Here is a 25,624-nt window from a genome sequence, read left to right as displayed (position 1 = left end):
CAGCTAGTGCAAACACAGCAGTATATGCAAAAACAAGGCTATGATGCTCCTCTTTCATTATTTTTTATATTCAATTTAGCTGGATCATTTGGCAGAAAAGTTTGATTTAACAAGATAAAGGATTTTTTCAGTATACCCAGTATCCTTCAAATCTTTTTTATTTCTTATCTTTTGATCTTTTTTATTAGAAGACTGAATTAATATAACAGAGCTTACCAAGAGAAAAATTAGTTCAGCTCACATTTTACCTACAGAATACCATTTAACCTGAAGGTTGATTTACAAATGATGTACAAAGTAATTTCTTTTTTTGTGTGATTTTGCCACCAAATATGATAAAGCTGTAAAATCTCAAAAGCCAAGAGGTTCAAGGAAGTTCTACATGACTGTTTTAGTTTCTCCCCTCATGCTTTTCTTCCCCAAATGACCACACTGACATGCAAGGATTTGGTCTTATCAGCTGTGAAACTGCGGCACAAAATCATAGTAAGAATATTCAACAATCTGTTCCTCCCACACTCACCTACAAAAGGGACCCTCAATTTTAAGAAATACACTTCTTTATATAATCCTTTCAGGATTATATAAAGATTATGCATACAGCAGCTGGTAAATTTTAAGATAAAGGCTTTAATCTCATTCTCTAAGTAGTCCATTATTGCTTAAAAGGAATTACAAGAATTAAGTCATCTTTGAAATAAAGACATAAGTGCCCATAAAAATTTCTGCAGCTATTTACAAAAGGAGGAGCAAGAAGACCTGACAAGAACCATCCTGGAGAATACAGGACGTAGCAAATTTTATACTGATGCTCTAGCATTTATGCCTCCTTATAGCACAACTGTGGGAAAATTCATGAAGCCAAGGGTACACTATTAAATAAATGTAGTGTGAAATAATGCCTAGAGCTACTAGTACTGAAATCCATGTGAATCATAATCCATGAATAGGAATCAAATCACAATCTAGAGATATCTAAATGCATTTAATATTATAGTATTTAGACAATAAGCAGGATATTAAAATAACTCCTTATGTATGAAAGTCTAGCTAAAAAGTAAAGTCTTAAAATTCATATTTCTCTTGAAGGCAGTGGGCAGACTTGTAGGGGGGATTAACTAGCACAGAAGAATTTGTAAACTTCAGAGCTTGAGGTCTTTTTTGGAGAGGGGTTAGGAGGAAATTACCTACTAACATATCGTTTCAATAACACTCATTAAGGATTTTTTTCTGAAGCACTTGAAGGTGCAAGATACCATGGGTTTGAGAGAAGTGAGTAAGTTACCCTGCAGTAACCAGACTTTGTGTCCAGATTTAATCACAGCAACAGGGTGGCTTGGTCATCTTTATTGAAAAAAACTTCTTTGCTCTAACAATGGGATAAAGAACAAAAGCAGAAGCAGTGACCACGAGACCACTGGCGCACCACATCAAACCCACATTTTTGAACGTCTGCACACTCTCATGCTTTACAACTCTTTACTCATTCATGCATAAAATTCTAAAGTACGACAAATACAACTAATTCACGTTGCAAGGCAGGAGCCTGGCTGTCACTTTATGCATTCTCAGTTTCCAAAGAAAGAGGCTTTACTACTCTTCATGTTACAGAAATCTTCATGGACAAAATGCATTCCTTTGTTTTCAGTAGCCCATTGAATTTCAAATACGGATTTTAACAAAGTAGTCTGTAAAAGTCAGTAACTCCTGTCACTTACTTGGCTTACAGTTAATGATGACATTTTCAGCAGAGAGCTGGGGTGGGAACCTGCAGTTGTCTCCTTGGCCTTCACTGCTACCATACTCTATGACGTCCACTTGTCCCAGCGGTACGCTCCACTTCAATAAATACCTCTGGCCAGTTGTCATGGTGCCACTGCTTTCATAGGAAGAGCTGGAAGATGCACAAATTATTGCTGTGACGAGCAACTGTGTTTCAGGGCATACTATTTATTATTTTAGAAGCTAAAATCTGCTGTTTATCAGCTTGAGTACAATGCACAACTGGAAAGAATTACATGTATCAGGCTGATTTTCATGACTGACCTTTCTCAGCGTGCAAAGAGCAGCCATGCAGGTGCAGATAATCTTGTCTGCAAACACCACAGGACTGCCAACAACAGTTCTTACATTTCTATAGCAAAATGTAAATGACCATATTTTAAGATCAATGTGCATTCTGAAATCCTAATACGAGTGCTTTGGCATTTGGAATTTTACTTTGGCTCCACATTCTCCTGATTTTTTGAAACACTTCTTTTTGGGCCCTAACTCCTATGTTTAGAGTACAGATGATGGGACCTTTGAATGACTGCTGGCAACAGGAAGGACGACTGAAGGGCTGACAAGCCAACATTTCTGCCAAGCCCCACAGCCCAGACCGTTCTGTACAGCAGACCTCTGCAACTGCTGTGGCTTCCAATAGTAATCCTGCCTGAGCTGTTGCTTAAGAAGTGTGTATCACAACAGGCATTTCAGAGGAAAGAGCACACTGAGGAAGCTCATTAGGAATATGAGACAATGGACAATGTCATTAGGAATATGACATCAATATTAATTTTACTTTGTTTCCTTCATTCCCTTATTCCCATTCAAGAACATGTAACAAACATTTGCTAAAAAGGACAAAAGAGATGTTAAAGTGAACACAAAAGGTTTACTTCACAGAAAGAATGACTGAAATCCAGAAGTCAAATGCTTGAGAGAAATCAGCAAAATGCATTTATCGAGAACAGGAACTAAATGCTGAAATTCAGCTAGTCAGCTACCTATCTGCAACACAGACTTTTGTTTCAATGAGGAAGCAAGTATGAACAAAGAACACAACTGCCGCAACTTAAGTAAATATTTATAAATTCTTGACCTAGCTCAGAAGAAACAAAACAAAAACAAAACAAACAAACAAACAAAAAAACTAGGTTGTTCTGTCACTAGGGATAGCATCCACCCTATCCAACTGCTGTTACTTCAGAGTCAGGCCACCAGTCCCTGCTGGTCATCTACACTGTGTGCAAAGAAAGACCTGATGGTTGTGTCATCTGTAAAAATATCTATCTTTTGCAAACCAGGAACACTCAAATGTCCCAGGTGCCTAGGGTCCACTAGTTACAGAGGAATTTTCTATGGCTTGCAGAAGATACATACTTTTACAAAGGACAAGACCCTCAGAGAGTCAGAGACTTGGCATGATCATGAACTTTTAACATGGAAAACAAAAACAGACTGCACTTTGCTGCTTCAAGTGTAAATACAGAAAATCCAAGACTTTACTAGTATGAAAGAACATAAAAGATGAATAGTTAAAAATAATATTCAAGTGTTACTAAGAAAGTAAAGAATTTGTAAAGGCAAGGACCACAGGATAATTGACATGAGCTTGTTAATTTCCTAAAGTATAGTTATTTCATGGCACTTCTCACTCACATGGACATGAGACCAAGCAATCACACACTTAGAAATGTATGTACAGGATTCATACTTCAGTAATGAATTAAGATGTCAACTCATATTATGCTTAAGAAAAGCTGTTCTTTAGATTTTAACAATCCGCATTTTCATTGTCAGAATGTACCATTACATAAAACAATTTGTGATACAAGCAACATATGAATGTGAACACAACCTTGGCACACACAGACATTTAGTAACAGTAATAATTACAGCCAAGAAAAGCACAGAAGGAACTATGAAAAAATGCCTTTTTCAAAGCATTTAACCTTTAATCCTTCAATATTTGGTCTCAGAGATAACAACGCTTCCCCATCCGGGACTTTGTTAGCAAGTTCCAGGTTTGTTCTGGCAACTTGCATGACTTTATTATGGGTTTCATTTATTTGTTTGTTGGAGGTTATTTGTTTTGCAGAGGGTGGTATTTACTTCACAAATTGTGTCAAGTTACAAATCTGTGTGTGTTACAGTCTGAATTTAAGGAAGAAGAAAAAAAAGTCTTACCCTGGTATGTCTATATTGCACTAAGCACTAATACACAGCAATAGCAAGACACTACAGAGCGTTTGTATCTGTAATCTCCAACTGATATAATTTCTTACAAATTTACTCTAGAACTTCCAAATATCAGCCAGCAATTTGCAGGACTATAACAAAGCTAGTTATCCATTTATTATGACTGCTCCTAGAAACCATTAGCCACAGTAAATACAACAATACAAAAGCAATTCAATAAGTGTCACTTTTTTCCACCTGAAGTGCAAATGATCATTTAAAAACTATAAGTTAAATCTTACCGAATATTTACTGTTGCACACATCAGCACATCATTTAACATGAAAAGTCGCCGTTCTTTGGTTTTGATAATTTCTCCTTTGTCATTATAAACTGTCTCAACCATATCATCAGTCCGTATGAGGTATCTGTTTCCACTGCTGAGTAGCTGGATTTTGAAAACAATCAGCATTGTATATTAAACACAGTGCATCCAACATCCAGCACACAAAAAGCAAAAACAATGGGTTGTCACATGCCATCCTAGCACAAGTGATTGCAGGTGGATTTGCCAAGGGAATTAGGTCTCTTTATTAATCTGCTTTTGATTTAGAGAAACAGTAACTTCTGCTGTCATCCATGTGGACTTAAAGGGCTTTGCATCTTAATGTAGACCATGGCTGCTCTGGGAATCTTCCATACTGATAAAGGTTTCTTGGAGAAAAAAATTATTCCTTCCACAATTTCTGTGATTTCCTTCCTTAGTCTCTTCTTTCATAGTCCACATGATTCCAGCTGCCCAGAGTGGGAGGCCAGAGTGTGAGGAGGAAGTGTGCTCAGCCTGCTCTGTCCCCCTGGGCTCACACAGCTGAGGAGTGCAGCTGGCAGGGTGTCACAGACTGTGGAGAAGATGACATGTCCAAGAGATTCTTGGCATGTAAATTGCAAGTGACATTTGCCTTCAAGGGCTGAGGATCAGCCACTGTGCGCAAGCATGAACCAATCCCTTACATGTCAAACACATCTCCATAGTGTCCAGCAGAATAAAATGGTCCACAACTCTCTAATTTTCTACCCAACCACCTCTTTCACCATCTATTTCACCCTGGCTGGCATTGTTCCAAAACTGTATATGCAAATATACAGTCCCAGGAGGGTCAACCATGTCCTGGGGTGCATCAGGCCCAGCATTACCACCCAGGCAAGGGAGGGGATTGTCCCACTCTGCTCTGCACTGGCCTCACCTGAATACTGTGTGCAGTTTTGGGGGCTGCAATGTAAGAAAGATATTAAACTATTAGAGAGTGTCCAAAGGATGGCCTCAAGGATGGTGAAAGGCCTTGAGGGGAAGGTGTATGAGGAGTGACTGAGGTCACTTGGTCTGTTCAGTCTGGAGAAGGGGAGACAGAGGGGAGACCTCTCTGCAGTCTACAGCTTCCTCATGATGGGCACTGTTTGGGCACTGAACAGGCTCCTCGGGGTAGTGGTCAAAGCCCCAAGCCTGGCATAGCTCAAGAAGCACTTGGACAATATTCTCAGGCACTTGGTGTGACTCTCAGGATTGGTCTTGTGCAGAGACAGGAGTTGGACTCCATGATCCACGTGGGTCCCTTCCAACTCAGCTGATTCTGTAATATTAACACACAAGGCCTGTGGGACCCTGCGAGATTTGGAGTGACAGCCCACGTATATATCAATGGATTCCCCACTGCGTAACACACAAAATCTTGCAATCAATATCAACTGACCAAAGGTAACCTTGGCCACCTCTTCAAAAGCACATTCTGTGTCTTGGAACTATTTGCGGATGAGTAATAGCTGCTTCATGAAGCAGGATTATTACAACTAGAAAATAAAATGTCTGAATCCATCTTCTAATGCACTTAGAATGGAAATGCTTTTCCGGTATGAAAATAAATTCAGTATTCCATTCCTGGTAAATAGCTTAAACAAGTATTTTCTGGTTGACTATTGCTTTCCTAAAATATGTGCTTTTTTGTATCTCCAAAAACAACCCCATTCCTTCAGCACATCCCCACTAATAACCTGAAACTTCACAAAAGCAGTAATTGAAGCATTTATGCCCCACTTCATGGGAAGGAAGGAATCATTTATATTACAAATAAAACAAGCATATGTATATCCACAGTACAGATAGCTACTAATAAACCCAAATAAAAGAGATTGCTCCTTCCTTCTTACTGAATGTCTTCTAGAGTTCTTTTCAGATATTTCTATTGTACAATGCAAATATATGAATGAAATAGACTGAGATTTTCCGTAAAACAAGGATGTTGGACCCATTCAATAGCACATCCTGAAATGCTTCATAGTTGGAAGCACTGCTGTAGAAGGACATGGTCCCTTTCTTTACACAGGAGTAATTCCTCGCTTCTAAGATAAATGAAAAGTTGAGTTTTTCCATGCAGAACACATACATGAGATTTTACTATATATTATTATTTCCTACACTGCCACAGAACACCAATACTGCTGAGGCAAGTTCAGTGTGTTGCCTATTCCAGCACACAGTGGTGAGCCTGTTCAGTCCCAGAGGCAGATCACATCTCACATCTACCACTAGAATGACCCCATGTGGTTATCTCTACAGAAAAAAAAAAAAAAAAACATAGCTGTCTCTTTGGTGTGTGTTGTAAAGATTGCTCAAGGCCCAGAAACAGACTGTTCCATTTCCATTATATTTTCCTACTTTCCTTACCTTGTTCAGGTAACGTTCATTCATTGCTTTTGCTATTTGTTTTATTTCACAGCGCTGATCTGCATCCCTTTTCCTTTCATTTAACTTCTCTGCCAGTGTCTCAAGTTCTGTCAGAGCCATCTGTAGAGGTAATCTGTCAGGATGTCCTTTATTAGTGTTCTTCAACATATCCTGAGGGGCAATTATAAAACAAAAAAAAACCTATCAGATTTATTTTCAAACTCAGGTTCCAAAAATTACAGAATGTACAGTTACAACTAAATTCTTGAGTACTACTAAAGAATAAGACCAATAAACACCTAATGAATATTCAGACAGCACATTGCATAACTTCCCAAATATCTAAGTAATTCTTTAAAAATATACTGAATGGGATCACATTCTTATTTAAAGAACAAAATTACAGAGACAGGAGATAATATTAAACAATCTGGCAATCAGTACTATACTATAATATCTATGTGTCTATAAACAATTTTCCTGATATTTACTGTCATAATAATATTGCATTATCTTTATTACTTTTATTACTGTTATTACTCCTCATTAAAACATGGACAGCATACTCCTTCTAAATTAGGAGGCATTACTTCATTAAGGTCACAACAGCTCCTCCAAGTCTTTCTCTTTTGTAGGCATACAGTAGGGACAGTTTGAATTATACTTTGTCTCCATTCCCAGAGCACTTAAAAATCTTCCTGCCACAATAAACTTAATTGTTGCTACTATTTCAAAAACTCTCACCATGGCTTCCAATTCACATGCTTCCCCCATGACTACCTCTGCTCCTCTACCCCCAGTAATTCCCAGACTTGCAGCCCAAAGCCTGTCCTCCTCTTGGCACCTGCGAACACAGCTAACACGCAGTGCTTACTGGGGTAGATCTGCTGTGGTCTGGAAGGAGGTAAAAACAGAGTAAATTTGTCTGGAGCAGGTCTATACTGGGGAATTGTCCTCTTCCTGCAGCTTGACTGTCTGTTGACATGAGACCCAAGGACTCCTGTCAAATCCACAGTTTCCACAGGAAAAGAAACAAGACGCTAAAGGTCAGAAGAAAGCTACAACATACTGCAGCAGATCCTATGAGCCAAGTAGTCAGAGAGTGGATTGTTGTTCTGCATCTCACATGTATTCTAAACTATCTAAGGTATGAATTTAATCTTCTTGGTTTTTTTCTTCAATGGAAAGTAATGCTACTAAGTTCCTCATCATGTTTTGAAGTGTTACTAGCTAACAAACAGATAATAAACAAGTAGCATATTTGAACTACACCTTTACTAGAAAACTATTTATAAGCTATATTTTATTTAGCAAGTAATCTATAGTAAATCTAAGTTTACTAAGGCTTTCCTGCAGTGCCCTTACTGCCCATCCCTGCAATCAGACTATGAGATCAGCATGTTTAATGCACTGAAATTTTCTCTTTATTTGCCCATGATCTAGTGGTCACTTCCACTGCAACAAGATCCTATAGCAGAAGACAACTACCATGTAATCCCAAGGGCAAACTATACAAGGATGCAAAAGGAGCCTCCCTTTGGTAAACATCATTTACCTGCAATAGCAGAATGAATTGTGGAAAACGTTGGATTGGTTTCATCATTAAACCATACAGTGTAATGCGATCAGGACTTGACTCCTGACACTGCTGCAATGCAAGAAAGCCACATTTACTACCATGAACACATTTCCACCAGTTACAGAACAAAAGGAAAACATTTCCTAAAAATTCTTCTATATTGCTTACATTAATTATAATAGGAACACTGTAAGGATTCCATTTACTATCAAGATTTAATTTAAAAATATTAAATCTTTTAGAAAACCCATCACTATGAAAATGATGACCTCCCACTGAACTGAAATATCCTCCTTAAATAAATACAGCTGACCTAAAGCCACACAAGCAATGTACCACCTATAAATCCAAAAACCTACCTATGGGTTATTAAGAGGAAATATAAGAAAAACATCATAATCTCCGTGTTATGCAAACAGAGATTTTGATCTTCTTTATTAGAAGAAACAAAGGAAAAAATGTTGATTTATATTTGGAAACGTGTTAGAATCCATTATTTCAGTTACCAGGAATGGCAGATAAAACCAGACACATTTCTTTTGCATGTGCAAAAAAGCCAGAAATGGCCAGAAATAGGAAGGTTACAGGAAATAATCAATATTAAAAACAAAGCAAATCTAAATGATATTAAATTACCATTGTGCTTAAATTGCTATTTATTGCTACAACTATCAGCTTCACAACAGCTTATTTCCATAGTTATCTATATAAACATCTATTTTTTTTCCAAACAGCAGTAGTGACGATTTTGATCTTCATTGCTGGCGGGCAAAAAATAAAAAAGGAAAAAAAAAGGAAAGGTAAAGAAGTGTCATTGGTCATGAGAGTTTGGCTGTGTTTCTGGAAGCAGAACCAGTGTGGCTCTGAACAGCAGTGATGAGAGGTGTGGATTGTTTCTCTATTGTAAAAACACGCTTTTAACAGTAGAACATGTTTAACAAGTGACTAAACACTCATTAGAGTCTGATCTTCAAGGTGCTTGAGGCTTCCAAAGTATCATCCTGCACAGAGTTGTCCACACTCCAAAAAGTTGCTAGTTAATTTAAGATCTGAAGGCAAACCCCTGCAACCCTTCTCTAGGCACCCTAAGAGTTGCACTAGGCACCCAGTTTTTACTGTTTTTTGGACCACTGTAACAGACCCGACAGGGTGATCAGCTCTGAGAGGCACAACTCAATCCAGGATGCCTGGGGAATGAGACAAGCTGAGCTTTCAGACTCTCAGCAATGTCACAGACAATCCAAAAGCCTTGCAATTAATTCTGTGCACTGTCTGTAAGGTGTCAACCCTAGAGATTCACAGCACTTCTACTGTGTGTGCCAGGCTCTCCATACCTGTCATGACAAGCATCATATCCAACAGGGCAATATGCATTCTGCAAAAAATTCACCAATTTCAACCCCAAGCCAGAAACATAACCTTCACAATCCAGGGAAATTGTTGTAGAATGGAAATCCAGCTGCACTACTTCTCACACAATAAACAAATTAGAATTAAAATAAATTTCAAATTAAAATGTGGCTTAATACAGTGAACTACTATTTGAAGCTCACCTGATTTGGAAGAATCCTAATGTTTAGACAAATAAAGTAAAGCAAACAGCAGTAAACTGATTTGAATAACAATAAAACTACTGTGCACTTCAAAATACATCCCAGACCTAGCAGCATGTTATTATGCCAAAAATACAATACTGGAAGGGCATCCTCTGGGGTCTGTTTGTGCCAAATCCATAAAACAGACCTTAAGTCCATAAAAACAGTGAGACAATATACAGTATCAGCAGTCAAATTTCCTCCCAAATTATAACTCATGCTTTCTTATTTATTGCATATGCACAACTATCTTAAGAATGAACTAACCTTTAAGAAGTCTAAAAAGGCAGGTTTGGTGGCACAAGATTTCTTGAGAATTCCAACTGCTGTACTGAAGTTGTTTACATATTCACTGTATGCATCCAATACCATAGATTTAGAAAACTGAAAAGAAAAAAGGGAAAATCCTAACTAAAAATACAAAAGACCTCTGCCAGCACAGCTATATAGACCTCTGGCTGTTAGGGACTCACTCAGAACTAAAGGCTTTGCTTGGCCTAGTGCTGGATACACAGAAATACTGGTAATACCAAAAATAATCTTTCTGCAGAAGACAGGCTGGAAACAGAAAGATGTAACAGCTGTGAATGGCAAGAAATGTATTTACAGAAATTGATTCATCTTGGCTAGAACACTGGAGCAGAACCTGAGGACAATCGGCAGTCAAAGGGCATCCCCTGAGATTCAAATTGACAGCTGAGATCCCCTGTTCATCTCACTACCTGTCTTCCAGATTAAGTGAATCAGCAAAGTCCCAGGGCCTTCACATCCTGACTTCAGCAATTAAGGACTTACCAAAAAAGCAGACAGACTGTGTGGCCTGTAAACAGTCATGGGAATGGTAAGATCACCACCCATTGCCTTCTTGGTAATTTCATCCCTCTCTTTTGCAGAGCTGCTCTCATTAAGACTACCTAACTTGCTTCAGTCACAACAAGGCAGGTTTCCCTTCAACAACAAATCTTTAGTAACTATTTCATTTTGGGTGAACTGTGATCAGATCCCAGCTCTCTTACAGGCATGAAAAAGTGGTGATTTTCAGCACCTGGGTGGCAATAAAACAAAGCATTCAAGCGAGAAGGCAGGCAGCCTCTTAGAGACACACTTTCATGGTGAGCAACATCTTTCTATCCACCAAGGCCATTTCTTGTTTTCTCTAATTTAAAGCAGTAGCTAATTCTGTCCTTTACTGAATGGACTTCCATTAATGATGGGACAGGGTTCTACAAATACTCTTTATCAGTGCCTCACCTCAGTTAAAACGCAGGAATTTAGGACATTACCTAGTGTGGTTTCTTTCTACTTGCACACTCCTAGGTATGACTACCCATTTTTTACGAGATACCAAGCCTCAGTCTCACCCTAATTTTGGTGGGTTTGTGAATCAATAATTTCTCATAAAAATAAACTGTTTACTTAAATGCCTGAAAGATTAATCAAAGCCTGAAAACTTTTCTCACAATCCTTTCACATCTGCCAACCAAGCTGAAGACATGTGTTGGTGTCAGTTTCCTTATCAGGATAGTACATGAATACTCTGACAGTTGCCACAGGCACTGGAGAACTTGGGAATAAAGCAGCTAAGTCAGAAAGATGTGGAGATGGAAAAACAAGACTAAAATAAAACCAGATTATCTGTTCTGACACATTTGCTTACTGAAGCAACAAAGACATCACCGATCATTTCAACAGAGTCCCACTCAGATACACGACTCGCCAGCGCAATCTGAAACATTGAATGGCACTGAAGAATTTCCTTAATTCGATAAAAGACCATTTTAAGTTTTCTTTCACTCAGTAATTTTGGTTCCATATCTGAAAGGGGCTTCTCATATTGCTGTGGGGAAAAAAAAGCTAATTAATTTAAACAAACAAAAAATGGACTTCTATAAGCAGAAAAACAAACTTATGCAACAGTACACACGCAAAATCACTGAACATTTGGCATTAAGTATCTATAGCAAAATCTGTGTTAGTTTTATGACAGATTCTTTAATGATCTTTAATGATTCTTTTTCAAATATTCAAAATTTTAAAATGCAAAAGATATTAAGGTACCTCCAGGATTCTTTTGAGAGCATCCACGTAATTCTTCTCACTATCAACTACAGAGCCCAAAATATACCTTCTCACAACCTGTTGAAACAACAAAGTTTTGTCCAAAGCTCTAATCAGGTAACACATTCATTATAGTTGGAAATGATGATGATAAAATTCTCACATTAATAAAACACAAGATATACAGAGCAATTTCAATACTGGAACTGCATTTAAAAATACTGTACCTCTTCAAAAGTAATTAAATTTACTATTACTCTAAAACTACCGATTTTAAAGAACACAGCAATTATTGTATCGATATCTGTAATTTTTTTCTGACTGTTGTAATTCCAAGCTTTACTTTTGAAACTTTTGTTTTGACTTTGGCATTTAACAATGCTCTCAGGCACCTGGTGCAATTTTTAGGGCTGTCCTGTGCAGGGCCAGGAGTTGGATTTCAATGATCCTAGTGATCTTCCAAATCAGGATATTCTATAATCCTATGCACTTTAAATGTATATATGCAGGCATTAATGGAAACAATCATAGGTATAAGGTGATGTTGATTACTTCAGTGATTTGCTATAACAAAATAGATAAGAAGTTTTCAAAAATCAGTCCTAAACTGTATTTTTAATAGATTTTACAAATTTATTAGGAGCAACATGAAGGGCAAACAAGCAAATACTAATTGTCTTTTAAAGTTTAGACCGTATAAACTGTACCATTGAGAAAGCATCCAAGTCAGCATTCTCTTTTGGGCATTACCACACATAAGTGAAGTCCCCCATCTTATTTATATTGTTATGCATTGACAGAGTTGTAAGACCTTCAGGAAAAGGTCTTAACATTTCATGTTAAACTACAGGCTATTTATTACACCATCTCCACTTTCTGCTTCAGCTGAAATGCACTTTGTATGGACATGTGGGTGGCAGGACAGGAAGGACTGGAGAACCAATCTGGTTTAGAGCTTAAGCTTCTTGCCATCAATTAGATTTCTTGTTGGTTACAAGGATCTGTCTTCACCCAAATCCATTTCCTAATCCAGCTCACCCTAGAGTTTCAAAAGGGGACTATGAGAGAGAAGACAGCACAGGGGTAGGATCAAAGCACTTTCCATAAGACAAGAGAAGGAAAAACTGTTCATTTTGCTGTATTAAGTTAGCCTAAACGACCATGAAATTCAAATCTCAGGCTTGCTTCTTTCTGTTCCAGAATCCCCAGCCTCCTGCCTCCTCCACCATCAGTGCCTTTAAATTCTCCACACTTGTATTTTGCATTATTTAAATACAGGTTATGTGAGAATTTTCTTTCAGGTACTGACATTTCAAAGGAGGACTTCAAAATTATCTGAGACTTTGCTTGAGATATATACAGTAAAATTAGTTGTGTCTAATCTCTGTTTAGAATGGATTTAGCAGTGTCTTATTTAGTATAGCCGATCAGTGGCCCTGGTGAAGAATACTAATCCTACTTTTAGTCACAGTTCAATCTTCTGAAAAGAATAAACATCTGTAGAAATAAAAATTTCAGGCTCTATAATACACAATAAGAATACACAGTAGTGGCTTCAGGTTATTGCAATAGATATGAGCCCCAGCCTCAGTACTTGCGGGCACCAGGATTTAAACAGAAGCCATCATGCCACCTGCTGTTTGAAGCCAGCATGTCTACAGAGCAGCTCTGCTGTGACAGGGCAGCTGGGCTGGAAGGGGGCCCTGGCCTGGGGCACCCAGGGCTGTGACCCCTTCCCACAGCCAGGCTATGCTGGCCCCCCTGAACTGCTTCGGTGTTTCTGTACACCCCAGCCCACCGAGCCCTGCTGACCAGCAGCCAACCTCCCCACACAGCTGCTGCACCCCTCCAGTTTGGCGTCACCTCCAGATGTGCACTGCAGCTGGCATCCAGATTACTCACACAGGCTTTAAATGCCAGATGCCTGTGCCTGCTCCTGGGGGACAGCTCTAACGCTGACCACCCGCTGCACTTTGTACCATGGACTCACTGAGCGTGGCGTCCTCACCTGTTTCCCACCCACCTTTTAGTCCACCCAAACAGACTGTATCTCACCTACAGGAGTACAGGAATGCTTCAGGATACAGCTGAAAGCCCTGTTAAGGCAGAGGTAAGTGGCACACTTTGCTCCCCTCTGCCCATAAAGTCACCACAATCACCTCTCCCCTCAGTGACCTCAAAGAGGCTCAAGATGGTCATGCACAAATGGACTCTGGTCCATCTATGCTGATTTTTCCCCACTCACCTTCTTGTCCTACTAAACACAGACATAGATCCCAAGAGTATATGCTCCATCACTTTTGGGACTGGGGTGAGGCCAGACTCAATTCTCCTTCTTGTGGATAAGAGTGTGACACTTTTTCCCAGTCTTCTGGCCACTGTGATCTTAGATGACTGGGACAGGCCTTACCCGCAGCATCTTTATATCCATCCCATCTGGACCCACAGACAGCTGTTTGTCCAAATGGCCTCAGCACCCCCAGCTGCAGATTAGGCTTCACCCCAGCAGACCTGCCTCTGGCTCATGGGCTGAGTCCTGAGGACAAACCTCACCAGTAAAACCCAAGGCAAAGGTGGCACAGCTTTGACCCTTTATCACTAGGTCTGTGCCCCACCAAGCAGCGTATTGTGTTCTTCTCAGCTTCCTTTTGTTGCCAGCGTACATATCAGAACCTCTTCACTGTTGCCTCTCACACCTCACTAGCTCCAGCTGAGCTTTGGCTTTCCTAACTCCATTCCTGCCCACTTGGACAGCTCCTCCTGGGCAGATGAGCAATATTTGTCACGACGTACACAACTATTAACAGCTTGTTCCAAACTATAAGCACTGTGGGGTTTTTTACAAAAGAGGGTGAACTTAATTGTACAAAACTACCCACTCAAATTCCTATTTGGAAATAAGGAAGGAGCATTCAGACTGATGCTGAAATCTCACAGGGTAATAAAATCTTACAGTAATGGAACACAGTTTGATAGTTGCTTTGTTACAATATTAGCATTGTTACACAGTTTGATAGTTGCTTTGTTACAAGATTAGCATTTCACTGTGTTAAACGTAAGAGAAAAGTAAACTTCACCCAAGTAAAAGGTAAAACAAAACAAAAAAGAATCCGAAAATATATAGCCCTTTCCTCAATTGCCCCTTAGTTTGTTTTTTTTGTTCATTTTCTTAAGGTACAGACCAACTAACTCATGACTTGACACCCCAAGAAGCTAAAAACTCTCATATAGTTATTAGTTGTCATAACAATTCAGTAACATGAACCCAAGGAATTTATTTTCAGCCAAAATTTCTTAACTGATGCTGATTCAGTATTTTTAGAAGTGATTTCCACAGTGACTATACAGTTTGAGGTAGAAAACAGCAAAATAAATTCTTCTATTTTTCTGTAGACTTGACATTATTTGGGATGATTTTTAAACCAAGAAAAACCTTTGGATTCAAAGAGCATACAGGATAGTCTCTACATTTAAAATGGAAATCCCAGAGCACCTGGAACAAAGTTTTCTGGTTCAATAAAAATTCTTTATATTTCTTTTTTTTTTCACTCAAAACCATCACATTTAGTTTAAGTGTTCAGATAGTGAAACAATCTGAACACTTCAATAGTTCTTATAGATAATCTTATAATGCAAAACATTTTGCACCTCTGGGTGAATTCAGTACTGATGCAACTAACAACTAGGAACACACAAATTTTCAAAAAACTACTTATTCAGTTCTGAATTTGACATCCACTTAAATAAAATGCCAATATGTTTGAAGATCAAAGGCACCTAAGAGCCATTGGTGCAGAGCAGAAGGGGAGAAAAAAAAGCATACTATATTTCCCAAAGCTTACTACCTGCTGCTGTGATAATCCTTCAGGCATAGGAGTCATAATTGCTTCTGTGTGCATACAGTCCACATCAATAAATAAATTTAGCTCTTCTTCTTCCAGACAAGATGATCTATGATCTACCAATAAATAACCAAAATGTCAGCTTCTATGTGTGGATTGAAAGAAGAAAAAAGCAAAAAAAAACCAAAAAAGCAAAGACCCTATAATCCGAGCTCAGAAATTTTAAATTTTAATTTACCAAACAAAAGAAATTTCCCAGCACTTCTGTATCATCTGTGAAATCACATTAATTCTACCACCAGTAGGTACTCTAATACAGAACACCTTTCATAGGCATCCTAATTTCCCACAGCTGCAGGCAGCTTAAGCATCCTTTGCTTGACCTCTACTCCCTCTTCTCAGACAGGAGAATGGGGCTATCCAGAGGGCAGAACATGACAACTTGGATTAAAGCACTACAGCTCCAGGGACAGCAGTTTTAAAATAAATGTTCCCTGGGAAGAAACTGAAAACCCATATTATGATCCAGCTAAAAAAAATTCCATACACCCTTCTATAGCTGAACTAAAGTAGCCAAATTAACCAAAATGTTTGCTTTCATCAGAAAGGAGTGAGGGATTCTGCATTGCTCTGTGGGTAAAAATGTTACTGAAAAAGCACCACCGAAGTGCACTGATAGGTGGCAGTACATAGCCAGCCAAACAAGCAGATGTGAGGAAAGGAGACATAAAAAGAGAACAGTATAAGAAACGGTCTTAGAACAAAAAGAGAACTAAGGGAAGCAGATCTGATGGCTGGGGGAAACTTGTGAGTTTAGTTAACAAACTTAACAAATTTTTCACTAGCTCTGTGCTGATTTGGAAAGTGGTTATGAGATTCAGTCATCCACAGATATACTGTGTCTGCAACCTAATCTCCAGAAATGTAAGAAGAAATGCCAGGTCCATCATTACACTGCCCTGCAGATCATTTTCATCTGTTCGACTGCAAGAAGTTGAGGATACACTTTCTGATCACCTCATTCTTTGTACCATTCTATATTCAATTTTTGAATTAAGTAAATTGAGAAGCAATCAGAGGTCATGGCAGAGATGTAAGATGTGTCATGGCCCATACACCAACTTTATTTTTCTCAAGAAAAATATTTTGTTCCAGCCTTGTGGTTTTAGCTTCCCAAAATTGTAGTTTTATAAGCTCTGAAGTTACTAACATTTAATTAGTTGGGCAGAAACTTGAGCAGAAAGATACACTATCTCTCAGACTTATCTGAAAAATAAACTAGTTTTAATTTACCACCTGTCTCTTGAAAAAATTACCTGTGGACAGCTGCTGCCACCACTCATGACAAAGGATTGTCACTTGCTCTCAACTACAGAAAGAACACAAATACTTCTGTGGCTTTTTGATTTTATATCACTTTCTGTTTTCCCAACCCAAATTCAGCTTTCATCAAAAATCAACAACTGATTAAGTTTTCAACAGTACAGTACAGTCTTTTCCCCTACTTTCACTCTTAAGCATGGAAAGCATTACTCCTTACAAATGATGAACTTTTTAAAATAGTCAACTACTTCTCCACTGAAAACCATGTCTTAACAGTACAATCTCCTGACATTCAAGAGTTATTTGATGGAGAGACCTGGACAGACTTAGTAACTGTGCTGATTTTAACTGAAGTAGATTTAATTTTCTTCACAGTGGCTAATATGAAGCTACATTTTGTATTTGTGCTGGACACAGGGTTGATAATACAGACATGTTTTTGTTATTACTGAGCAGGGCTTGCACAGAGACAAGGCCTTTTCTGCTTTTCATATTGCCACATTGGCAAGGGTGTTGGGGATGCATGGGAGGCTGCGAGGAGACACAGCCAGGAAAGGTCACCAAAATTGACTAAAAGGATATTTCAGACCATATGACATCATGCTCAGTATATAAAGTGGGAGGAAAGAAGAGTAAGGGGAGGGGACATTCAGAGTGATGGCGTTTGTTGTTCCAAGTAACTACTGTGTGTAATAGGGCCCTTCTCTCCTGGAGATGGTTATGTACCTGCCTACCCTTGGTAAGCAGTGAACTAGTTCCTTGTCTTTCTTTGCTTGCGTGTGGCTTTTATGTTCACCATTACATAGTAATCAACCCACTCAATCACTCAACCCACAAGTTCTCACTCTTACCCTTGTAATCCTCTCCCCAGTCCTGGTGGTAGGGGAGTGAGTGAGTGCCTGTGTGGGGCTTGGCTGCTGGCTGGGGTTACACCACAACAGTAAGTTAACATCACTTCCGTACTCCCATCTACCAGTACCTAGATCACACTGCTTGGTGGGACTTTTTGTTATTATTCTTAAGTTGACCCTTCTCTGTGATCCTCAGGTTTCTCAGGTCACTCAGGTTCTTGCCCCAAACAGAAAAAACTGCTCAAGATGCATTGACCATACTGTCATCTAAACTGAATATTATACCATACATTTTTGATATATATCTGATTTCTTGCACCTAGCTCTCAGCTCCCACTACAAAAATTCGCTAGGCCATTCATTCTCAGAAATTACTAGAGAATGTAACAAAAAGAAAAACGAAATAGCAGGTACCTTGAGAAATGAAAGATTTTGTCCGAATGAAGGAACGACCCTTCTTCACAGCTGCTTTTGTCTTTTCAAGTCCATCTTTGGTACCTTCTCTAGCAGCTCTCATAAGCTTTTGCATCTGTAAGACAAAATATATAGTCTACATGTTCAGTGAATAATAGGAAAACATTTGAGCCTGCACACTTTTAGGATATCGATATCGTCCAAAGTCAATGAATACATAATAAGTAGAGAGAACCATGAAAGCTCAAAGCCAAGCTCCTGTATTTCAAAATAAAATAAAAACTGGAGACAAGGACTTACTTCATGGCAATGCTGTGTGCAAGTCTAAAAGAGCAGAAATGCTTAAGAACCCTTCTGCATTCAAACAGAAACTTTAAATAGTCTCAAATGTTATCTTATGGAACAAATACCTACTACTCACAGGTCATTAACGGCCAGAGGTCTTGTCCATCTTTCAGTGTCCCATTAACTCTTCCAAAGTATTTCTGACCTAAAGATAATCCCCTAGACTCAGTTATATATTAACTACATTCTTAAACAAACACTGTTATGAAGGAAAAAGTTACAACTAATAACTTCATTAATTGAAGAAATACAATGATTTAATTAAGAATGCCATAATCATACAGTGAACTACTACAGTCAAATAAAATTTCATGGAACAAAAAAAAAAAAACACCAAAGAAATTTTGTTTTGCTGGAACATGTTTATTAAAATACCCTGCTTTGTACTTCTTTCCCAAAATGTCCCTACAACAAAAAAAACCCACTACTGACAGAACACAAACAAAGCTGCCTTGATGCAATCAGGCAATTTCTGGGTTTGAGACTGAAGCTTTTCACAAAAACCCAGTCTTTTCATACTGGTTCCATTCAGAATGGAGAGCAGGGAGATTCTCAATTTGATCCTCTGTGGCTACAGAGCTAGGACTAGGCTAGCCTCATGGAGCCAAGGTCTCAGAGAGACACTAGGGTTGTGCACCTGGCTCACACTCTGGAGTAAGGGCACCAGTCATTAGGGAAAGTCAGTGCCCTATCTCATCTTCTGAGACTGTTAACATTAAAAGTAAGCATGAGAAAAGGTCCTTGACCAAATATTTTTAAGAGTATAGCAATATTATAGTCTTTAATTTAAGACTACACGATAAAAATTCAGCACATTCAGAATTCATTTCATACAAATTAATATCTACTTTTTCAAGCTATTAATAAAAAACAACATTGTCTGTGTTGGAAAAGCAATTATTTAAATGTAGCTAGTTACAAAAATCAACTACACTACCTTCAGCTCATGTTTTTGCTTTAGTTGCTGAATCTCTACTGCTCCCACAGTGTTTGACATCAAATCTTTCATCTTTTTTTCATAATGCTCCTTTAAACGCGTTAGGTCATGAGAAAGCTACAGTGTATAAAAAGACACAATCTTTTCAAAAAGCCATAGTGAAAACTTCATGCTAAAGCACTCACATAAATCATGCACAATGCCCCATCTATCTACTGGCCCAAAGACAACTAAGGGAAAACTATCACTGAGGGAAAGCTATCACTGAGGGAAGCTCCAGTCCGAGGAAGGGACCATCACTCCTGGGCACTGTTGAACTCCACCAGGTGCTTTTCTGTAAAGACAGGGGCCAAGCCACTTAGACTAAGGCAACTAAATTGTTATACATATTAATTGTATTTTGCCTATCTCTTAAAAACCACATGGAAATAATACATCAGCTTTAACCATAAGCATTATTCACTGGAGCCCAAACCCTAGTCTGTATTTCAGACTGTCCTTCAAAACAGTGAATCAGAAGAAAACTTAGAGACTGAGGAGCCTGTGGAGATTGCTGGCACCTGAGAATATAGAAATTGACAGGGCAGAGAGTCAGGTAAGGAGACACTAACAGGATTCACATTCTTGTGGTTTCCACATGCATCATAGCCTCATTGTATGAACTTGGGTGTAACCATCTCACACATAAATATATTCATTTGCAAGGTAAGGAAACTATCACAGAGAAAGGAATGCTCTGGAACACTAATTACCATTTGTTAAACATTTTGACAAAGGTAGATAAAAGAGGTTAAAATGCAACCAGGAAAGAAAAAAAAGAGGAAAATATTTGGTGTGCCCTATAATAGAAGTCCAGTGTAAAACCCCACAGCTTGGTATTAACAGAGTTATTTGGCAAGAGATCAAAGCCCCAGGAAAGAGAAGGCCTACTGAGTTGAAAACAAAGCAACAGGCCCAGCACGTAGCTCCACTAGACTGGGTCAGGATGCAATTACCTCTAACATCATAATTCTGGCATTACAGCAGTATAATAGAGAATAGCATCTGGTTCACAGACAAGAAATATTTGACAGCACAAAAACCTTCCCTTCTTAAAATAAATTAGTAAATAAATAGAATAATAAGAATTACAATGAAAAGGTGACTTTGAAGGAAGTAAGCACTTAAAATTAAAAATCCCACCTCCAACCTTGCCATACTTTTCAACTAACACTATAATTATGACAAGTCCCTCACAGGCTCTGAAAGGCTACAGAAGGTGATGTGCAGTGCTGGGAATATACTGTAATATCCATCACAGGACCTGAGGAGAAGTGAGAGTTAGTGCAAGGAATGGATATAGAGAAAATGTACATAAAGAAGAGTAGTGTCTGCCCATGCTGAAATGCCAATGCAGGGAGGGCTGGGATTGTTTTTTGTGGGTTTTTTTTGTTTTGGTTTGGTTTTTTTTTTTCATTTGTTTGTTTGTTTTGTTGTTGTTGTTGTCATTTTTTGTTTTGTTTTGTTTTCTTGGTTGCTTGTTGCAAGGGGCTTTTTTTTCAATTCTAAAGTTTCTTTTCTCACTCTCTGCCAAAACCCTTCCCTAATTTCCTGATTTCTACATTTCCCAGCAACCCATCCACGTGCAGGAGCCTATCTGACTTTGCCATCCACCAGCTTAAGTGTTCCTCACCTCCTCACACCCATCCTCACAAGGCAATCTCCAAAACCTTTTGTCACAGGTCTGAAAAAGCCATATGCATGGCAGTACCCAAGGGCACACCACTCTTCTCTCATCACTCCTCAGTCTCTTGCTCAGACGCTCTGTGCCTGATTCTGGTGCAATCACATTCAACCACTGCCAACAGTTTTCCATGACAGATCATAGTATACTTTTAAGAGTTCCAAAAAAATGGCTTTAAACCTTGCTTTGTTCACATATGTAAATAGATTCTTATGACTATGGCCAAAGCTGAAGCTAGGGATAACAAGAGAAGATTAAAAAAAAAAAAAAAAAAAAGAATAAGCCAGCAGCCATGTTAAGGCTTACACACCCACATGCAAACTAATTTCCTAGTCTCTTCCAAGGTATTAAAAAAAAAAAATCAAACTCCATTTTTTCAGTCTTGTTAGAAAAATCTCCCAAACAAACAGCTGCAACAGCTTAAGATCATTCTAGTCAGAGCAAAACCAAGACAAAAACAGAGGATGAGCACTCAGCTTACAAAGTGCAGATTTGGGTTGGCTCAAGTCTTGCAGTTAATTGCTCACTCCCTGATTTCCAAAGGACGTGCAGCAAGGATGGAAGTGAGGGGAGAGCAGCTTACATGTACTGGAGGGAAACACAGACAGCAAGGCTTTTATTCTCATCAAATTAAGAAACCTGCAAAATGAAAATAAGTGTCCCATGAAATAACACCCTGTCTGCAACCCCTGCACATTCCAGCCACGGGGTGCTGAGGCAGCTCACAACACACAGTTGCCAAGTGGCTCTTGGGGATCTGTCCCCAGTCAGCACACACTGGGGAGCCTCTCACTAAGAGGGTACTCAAGGGCAGAAGTGAGCCAAGGCAAAGAAAAGGCAAAAGCCCAGGGCCTCTCTCCCTGTGGAATGAGAGAGGCGCAGCGAGGACAGGCAGCTGTGTCACCTGGGCCTTCTCGCCTCCTGCAGAACAGATGGAGCCACAGGTACGAGACCTGAGAAGTGTCACAGATGGATCATTTTAATCATGACACCTCTCTTCTCTCCTAACAGGTAGAACTCTCTTTGATCACAAAAATCTTTTACTTTCAGAAGTTTTTTAAGCTCACTTTCAAACAAGCAAACTGATGCAGATCTAAGACAGAAACCTAGGGAACACTGGCAAAGAGTTTTGTGACTTTGGAGCACCTAAAGATCCCAAACCATCAATTCTTGTCAGGCTTGTCCCCATTTATTTTTCACATTATTTTCCACACTTATTTACCACTTACACTAATCCAGCAACTGCAAAAGAAGAAAAAGGTAAGGAACTGCCCATAAGCAAAAACAATCTCACTTTTAATTTCATTTTTATCCAATTTGAGTTTTATCTTTTTAGTAAGAAGCTTCTGTTTAATATTTTCATATCTGCTTTTCCCTGTTACATTTTGTTATGTACTGTCACTCCCACACTGATTCATATTTCCTTTAAAAAGATGCTGTTGGCATTTGAAATTGAATTGAGGAAAAAAAGAAATACAGGTGAGAAAGGCAAGTGTTAGAAACCAGGACAACCTCAATGACTGAGCAGCACTGCCGGATACATACATGTCTCTTGTGGTTGCCTCGCAAAAAGGAGCTGGGAATTCCATTTTTACACTCAGAATCACTCTGTTCTTCATAGCTTTCAAATTCACTTGAACTCCACCCATATTCCAGTGAGCTGTTTCCACCATCATCACCATTTGCAACATCATCATAAATCATTTCCTCTGCAAGAATTAAACCAAAATAAAAAAGCTACACTGAAATGCATGTTTGTTGGAACACCAGAAAACTTGTTCAGGATATGCTATAAAGAATTGCACAGACTTTTGTATGCACATTAAAAATTCTGAATTAAATCCAATATTCAAATAGCCAAAGTGGATTGTCTTTCTGAAACAGAATACTAAAAAAGGACAGTGTTATGGGTACACACCATGATCCTTTTAGAAACATGTGCCGCTCAAATGACAATGTTGTGTCCAAATCCCACAAAATTATTTAGAACTTCAAAGGAAGTTTAAACTCTGTGAATGCACATCTGTACTGAGAAGCAACATCCTTCCATTTTTAAGCTTGCCATTTGTCCCTAGAGACATGATAAAAAATGCTAAAACATGGCAAGAATCAAATGAAAAGGTCACTACTTCCAGCAGAACAGGTCGAACCAAAGTAGCAAGAAATGTGTTACACAATGGTGTTTTATGACTCATCACCACCAGTCACTGGAAGTCTCCCATAGCTGGCAGCTACCTTGCTCGTAATTTACTCTAAAAACTTGAAGTATTAACCTTTCCAAGACATAACCTTTTCAAATCTATATTGCAAAGGCTGACCAAAGTACCTTCTCTTAAAGACACAGGTCTTTCCATTGGCACAGATGTCAAGAACATAAAACTTACTCAAATTAAATGGAAAATTTAGAGCCAATTGCTTATCAGGAAACAGGAATGCACTCTAGCTGCAGCATTATCTGTCAGTGATTGATGATTAATATTACCATATTAAGTGGAAAAGTGTGGATGCTTGTCATGGTACAGCACTTCTATCAGGAATCACTATTGTCAGAGGTTATGATGCAGCATTTACAACTGTCTCCTATTAAATTCAGGAAACAGCAGCTGTGCTTTTATTTTAAGATTGACGTTTCATTTACACAGAGAAAAAACATGTACTCAAAAGAAAAGCTGATATGTTTTACGCATCCATCGAAACCCTGGATTTTAATATTAACATTCAAATCCTCTGTGTTAATTATAAAGAATTTAATTAGTCTAATTTGGAAGATTCAGATTTTTAATTTTTTTTTAAATCCCCATGTATATCAAGTCTGTCCTTAAAATATTGTTACTGAAGAAGACATCTTAGTGGTAATCTAGCACAATGAGTAATTTAAAAGAACCATCATAGCAAGTTAAAATAAATCAAGACTTTTGCAAGTCTAAATCCTGTGAGCTTTGGGGCAGGATTTACCCCGTGACTGGGTGAATTTATCTTGTCCATGTGGTAATGTAGATTGTCTGACTGAAACTTTTTTGAAATACTTGCATCTCCCTGACAAAATATCAAATAATAAACATCAAGATCATGAATGTACGAAGATGAAACTTCCTGTCCTACCTATTTTCTCAGACTATTTCAATGTCTTAGGGGACAACATGCAAATCAAAATTTTAATTGATGTCTTATGGGTTAAGCTAAAGATTCTGACCAATATGCTCAGCAGAGCTTTGCTCCATATCCCACATCCCACCTAGCTCAGCCACCTGGGCCTGGTGTATGTGTTTCCTGACTGATCAGCAACAGCACAAAGATGTCCCTGCTCAGAGCAGCCCTGAGGGAACTTCCAGTAATATAAGCATTCAAGTCATGAATGTAACACGGTACTTTCCAATAATAAATGAAAAAAATTCAGTAATAATTTGTACAACACCTTGCCTGAACATTACTAAGGACAAGAAATTAAACTGCTACAGCTTTAAAGATTAATTTAATGTGGGTTTCACACAAGAAAGCTTAAATGTTTTCTTGATTCATTACAAATTTCAGTATCAAAGACTGATAGAGAGCCACAGACTCAGAGAGCCACAATGAGTAAGATGCTGAGCCCCCAATAAGCCAATTCACTCAAACACAAAATCAGTCAGTAGCAACTGATATTTAAGCAGACTCCACTATAGCCAAAAACTGCAAAACAAACCTGAGCAAGAACTCAATGAAATATGCTTCTTGAACCCTAACTCCATCATTTCCAGTAAAGGTAAAATCTTGACTCCAGTAACTACTTTGAGATCTATTCTGCCCCCTCCAAACATGGTCATGACCATCAGGAGCAGATCACTTCAAAGCTGAAATAAAACATTTCTGTAGAGTCACAATCAGGAGGGTGAACAGCCACCCTGGACCATCTCTTCCATCTATCAAGCATTAATACATTGAAGGGGACTTTCAAGGAAAGAGCTTCTCTCTATAACCACGACAATGACACACTATCATACATCATTTAACTATTTAAAACACCCTATTCCTAACTATCTTGCTTGTTCAGGGCACTACAGCTGCAACACTCAGCACTGTAATTCTCTAATATGCAGAATACTCAAGCATTTGTAACAGTATCTATAAAACAAAGTAGAATTCAGCTTCTGAGAAGAGCAGTATAGGAGACCTCCTGAGATAGTCTTTAAAGTATTAGTATAATTCTGAACTTTTTAAGACCTACCAATTATTGACACAATGGTAAATCCATTTATATATATTTTAGGCACTTAATGAACATATCCATTTAGTATACATGCACATAATTCCATTTTA

The 25,624-nt window shown here is 38.5% G+C and overlaps 1 protein-coding gene across 7 annotated transcripts in view; it reads right to left on the bottom strand.

The window, feature by feature from the left end:
- The window catches only part of ARHGEF10 (Rho guanine nucleotide exchange factor 10), a 105,152-nt gene that overhangs the window by 46,134 nt on the left and 33,394 nt on the right, over positions 1–25,624 (bottom strand). For 5 of the 7 annotated variants that reach the window (XR_010997016.1, XM_068183576.1, XM_068183579.1 and 2 more), the window contains 11 exons: positions 22,874–23,037; positions 19,606–19,722; positions 18,324–18,438; positions 15,739–15,851; positions 11,894–11,971; positions 11,493–11,672; positions 10,103–10,219; positions 8,217–8,309; positions 6,662–6,832; positions 4,245–4,390; positions 1,719–1,894 (listed from right to left, as the gene is read on the bottom strand). Coding sequence is in view for 6 of the 7 variants with exons in the window: in XM_068183576.1 (XP_068039677.1) it covers positions 1,719–1,894; positions 4,245–4,390; positions 6,662–6,832; positions 8,217–8,309; positions 10,103–10,219; positions 11,493–11,672; positions 11,894–11,971; positions 15,739–15,851; positions 18,324–18,438; positions 19,606–19,722; positions 22,874–23,037 (1,470 nt within the window). In the remaining variant the exon portion in view is untranslated. The remainder of the gene's footprint in view (positions 1–1,718; positions 1,895–4,244; positions 4,391–6,661; positions 6,833–8,216; positions 8,310–10,102; positions 10,220–11,492; positions 11,673–11,893; positions 11,972–15,738; positions 15,852–18,323; positions 18,439–19,605; positions 19,723–22,873; positions 23,038–25,624) is intronic. The other 2 variants (XM_068183578.1, XM_068183577.1) reach the window with 1 other exon arrangement.

This window comes from Anomalospiza imberbis, chromosome 3 (genome assembly GCF_031753505.1).
Source record: "Anomalospiza imberbis isolate Cuckoo-Finch-1a 21T00152 chromosome 3, ASM3175350v1, whole genome shotgun sequence".
In the NCBI taxonomy this organism is placed as follows: domain Eukaryota; kingdom Metazoa; phylum Chordata; class Aves; order Passeriformes; family Viduidae; genus Anomalospiza; species Anomalospiza imberbis.
Note: the sequence above shows the minus strand (reverse complement) of the source record. Positions and strands in the feature narration are given on the sequence as shown.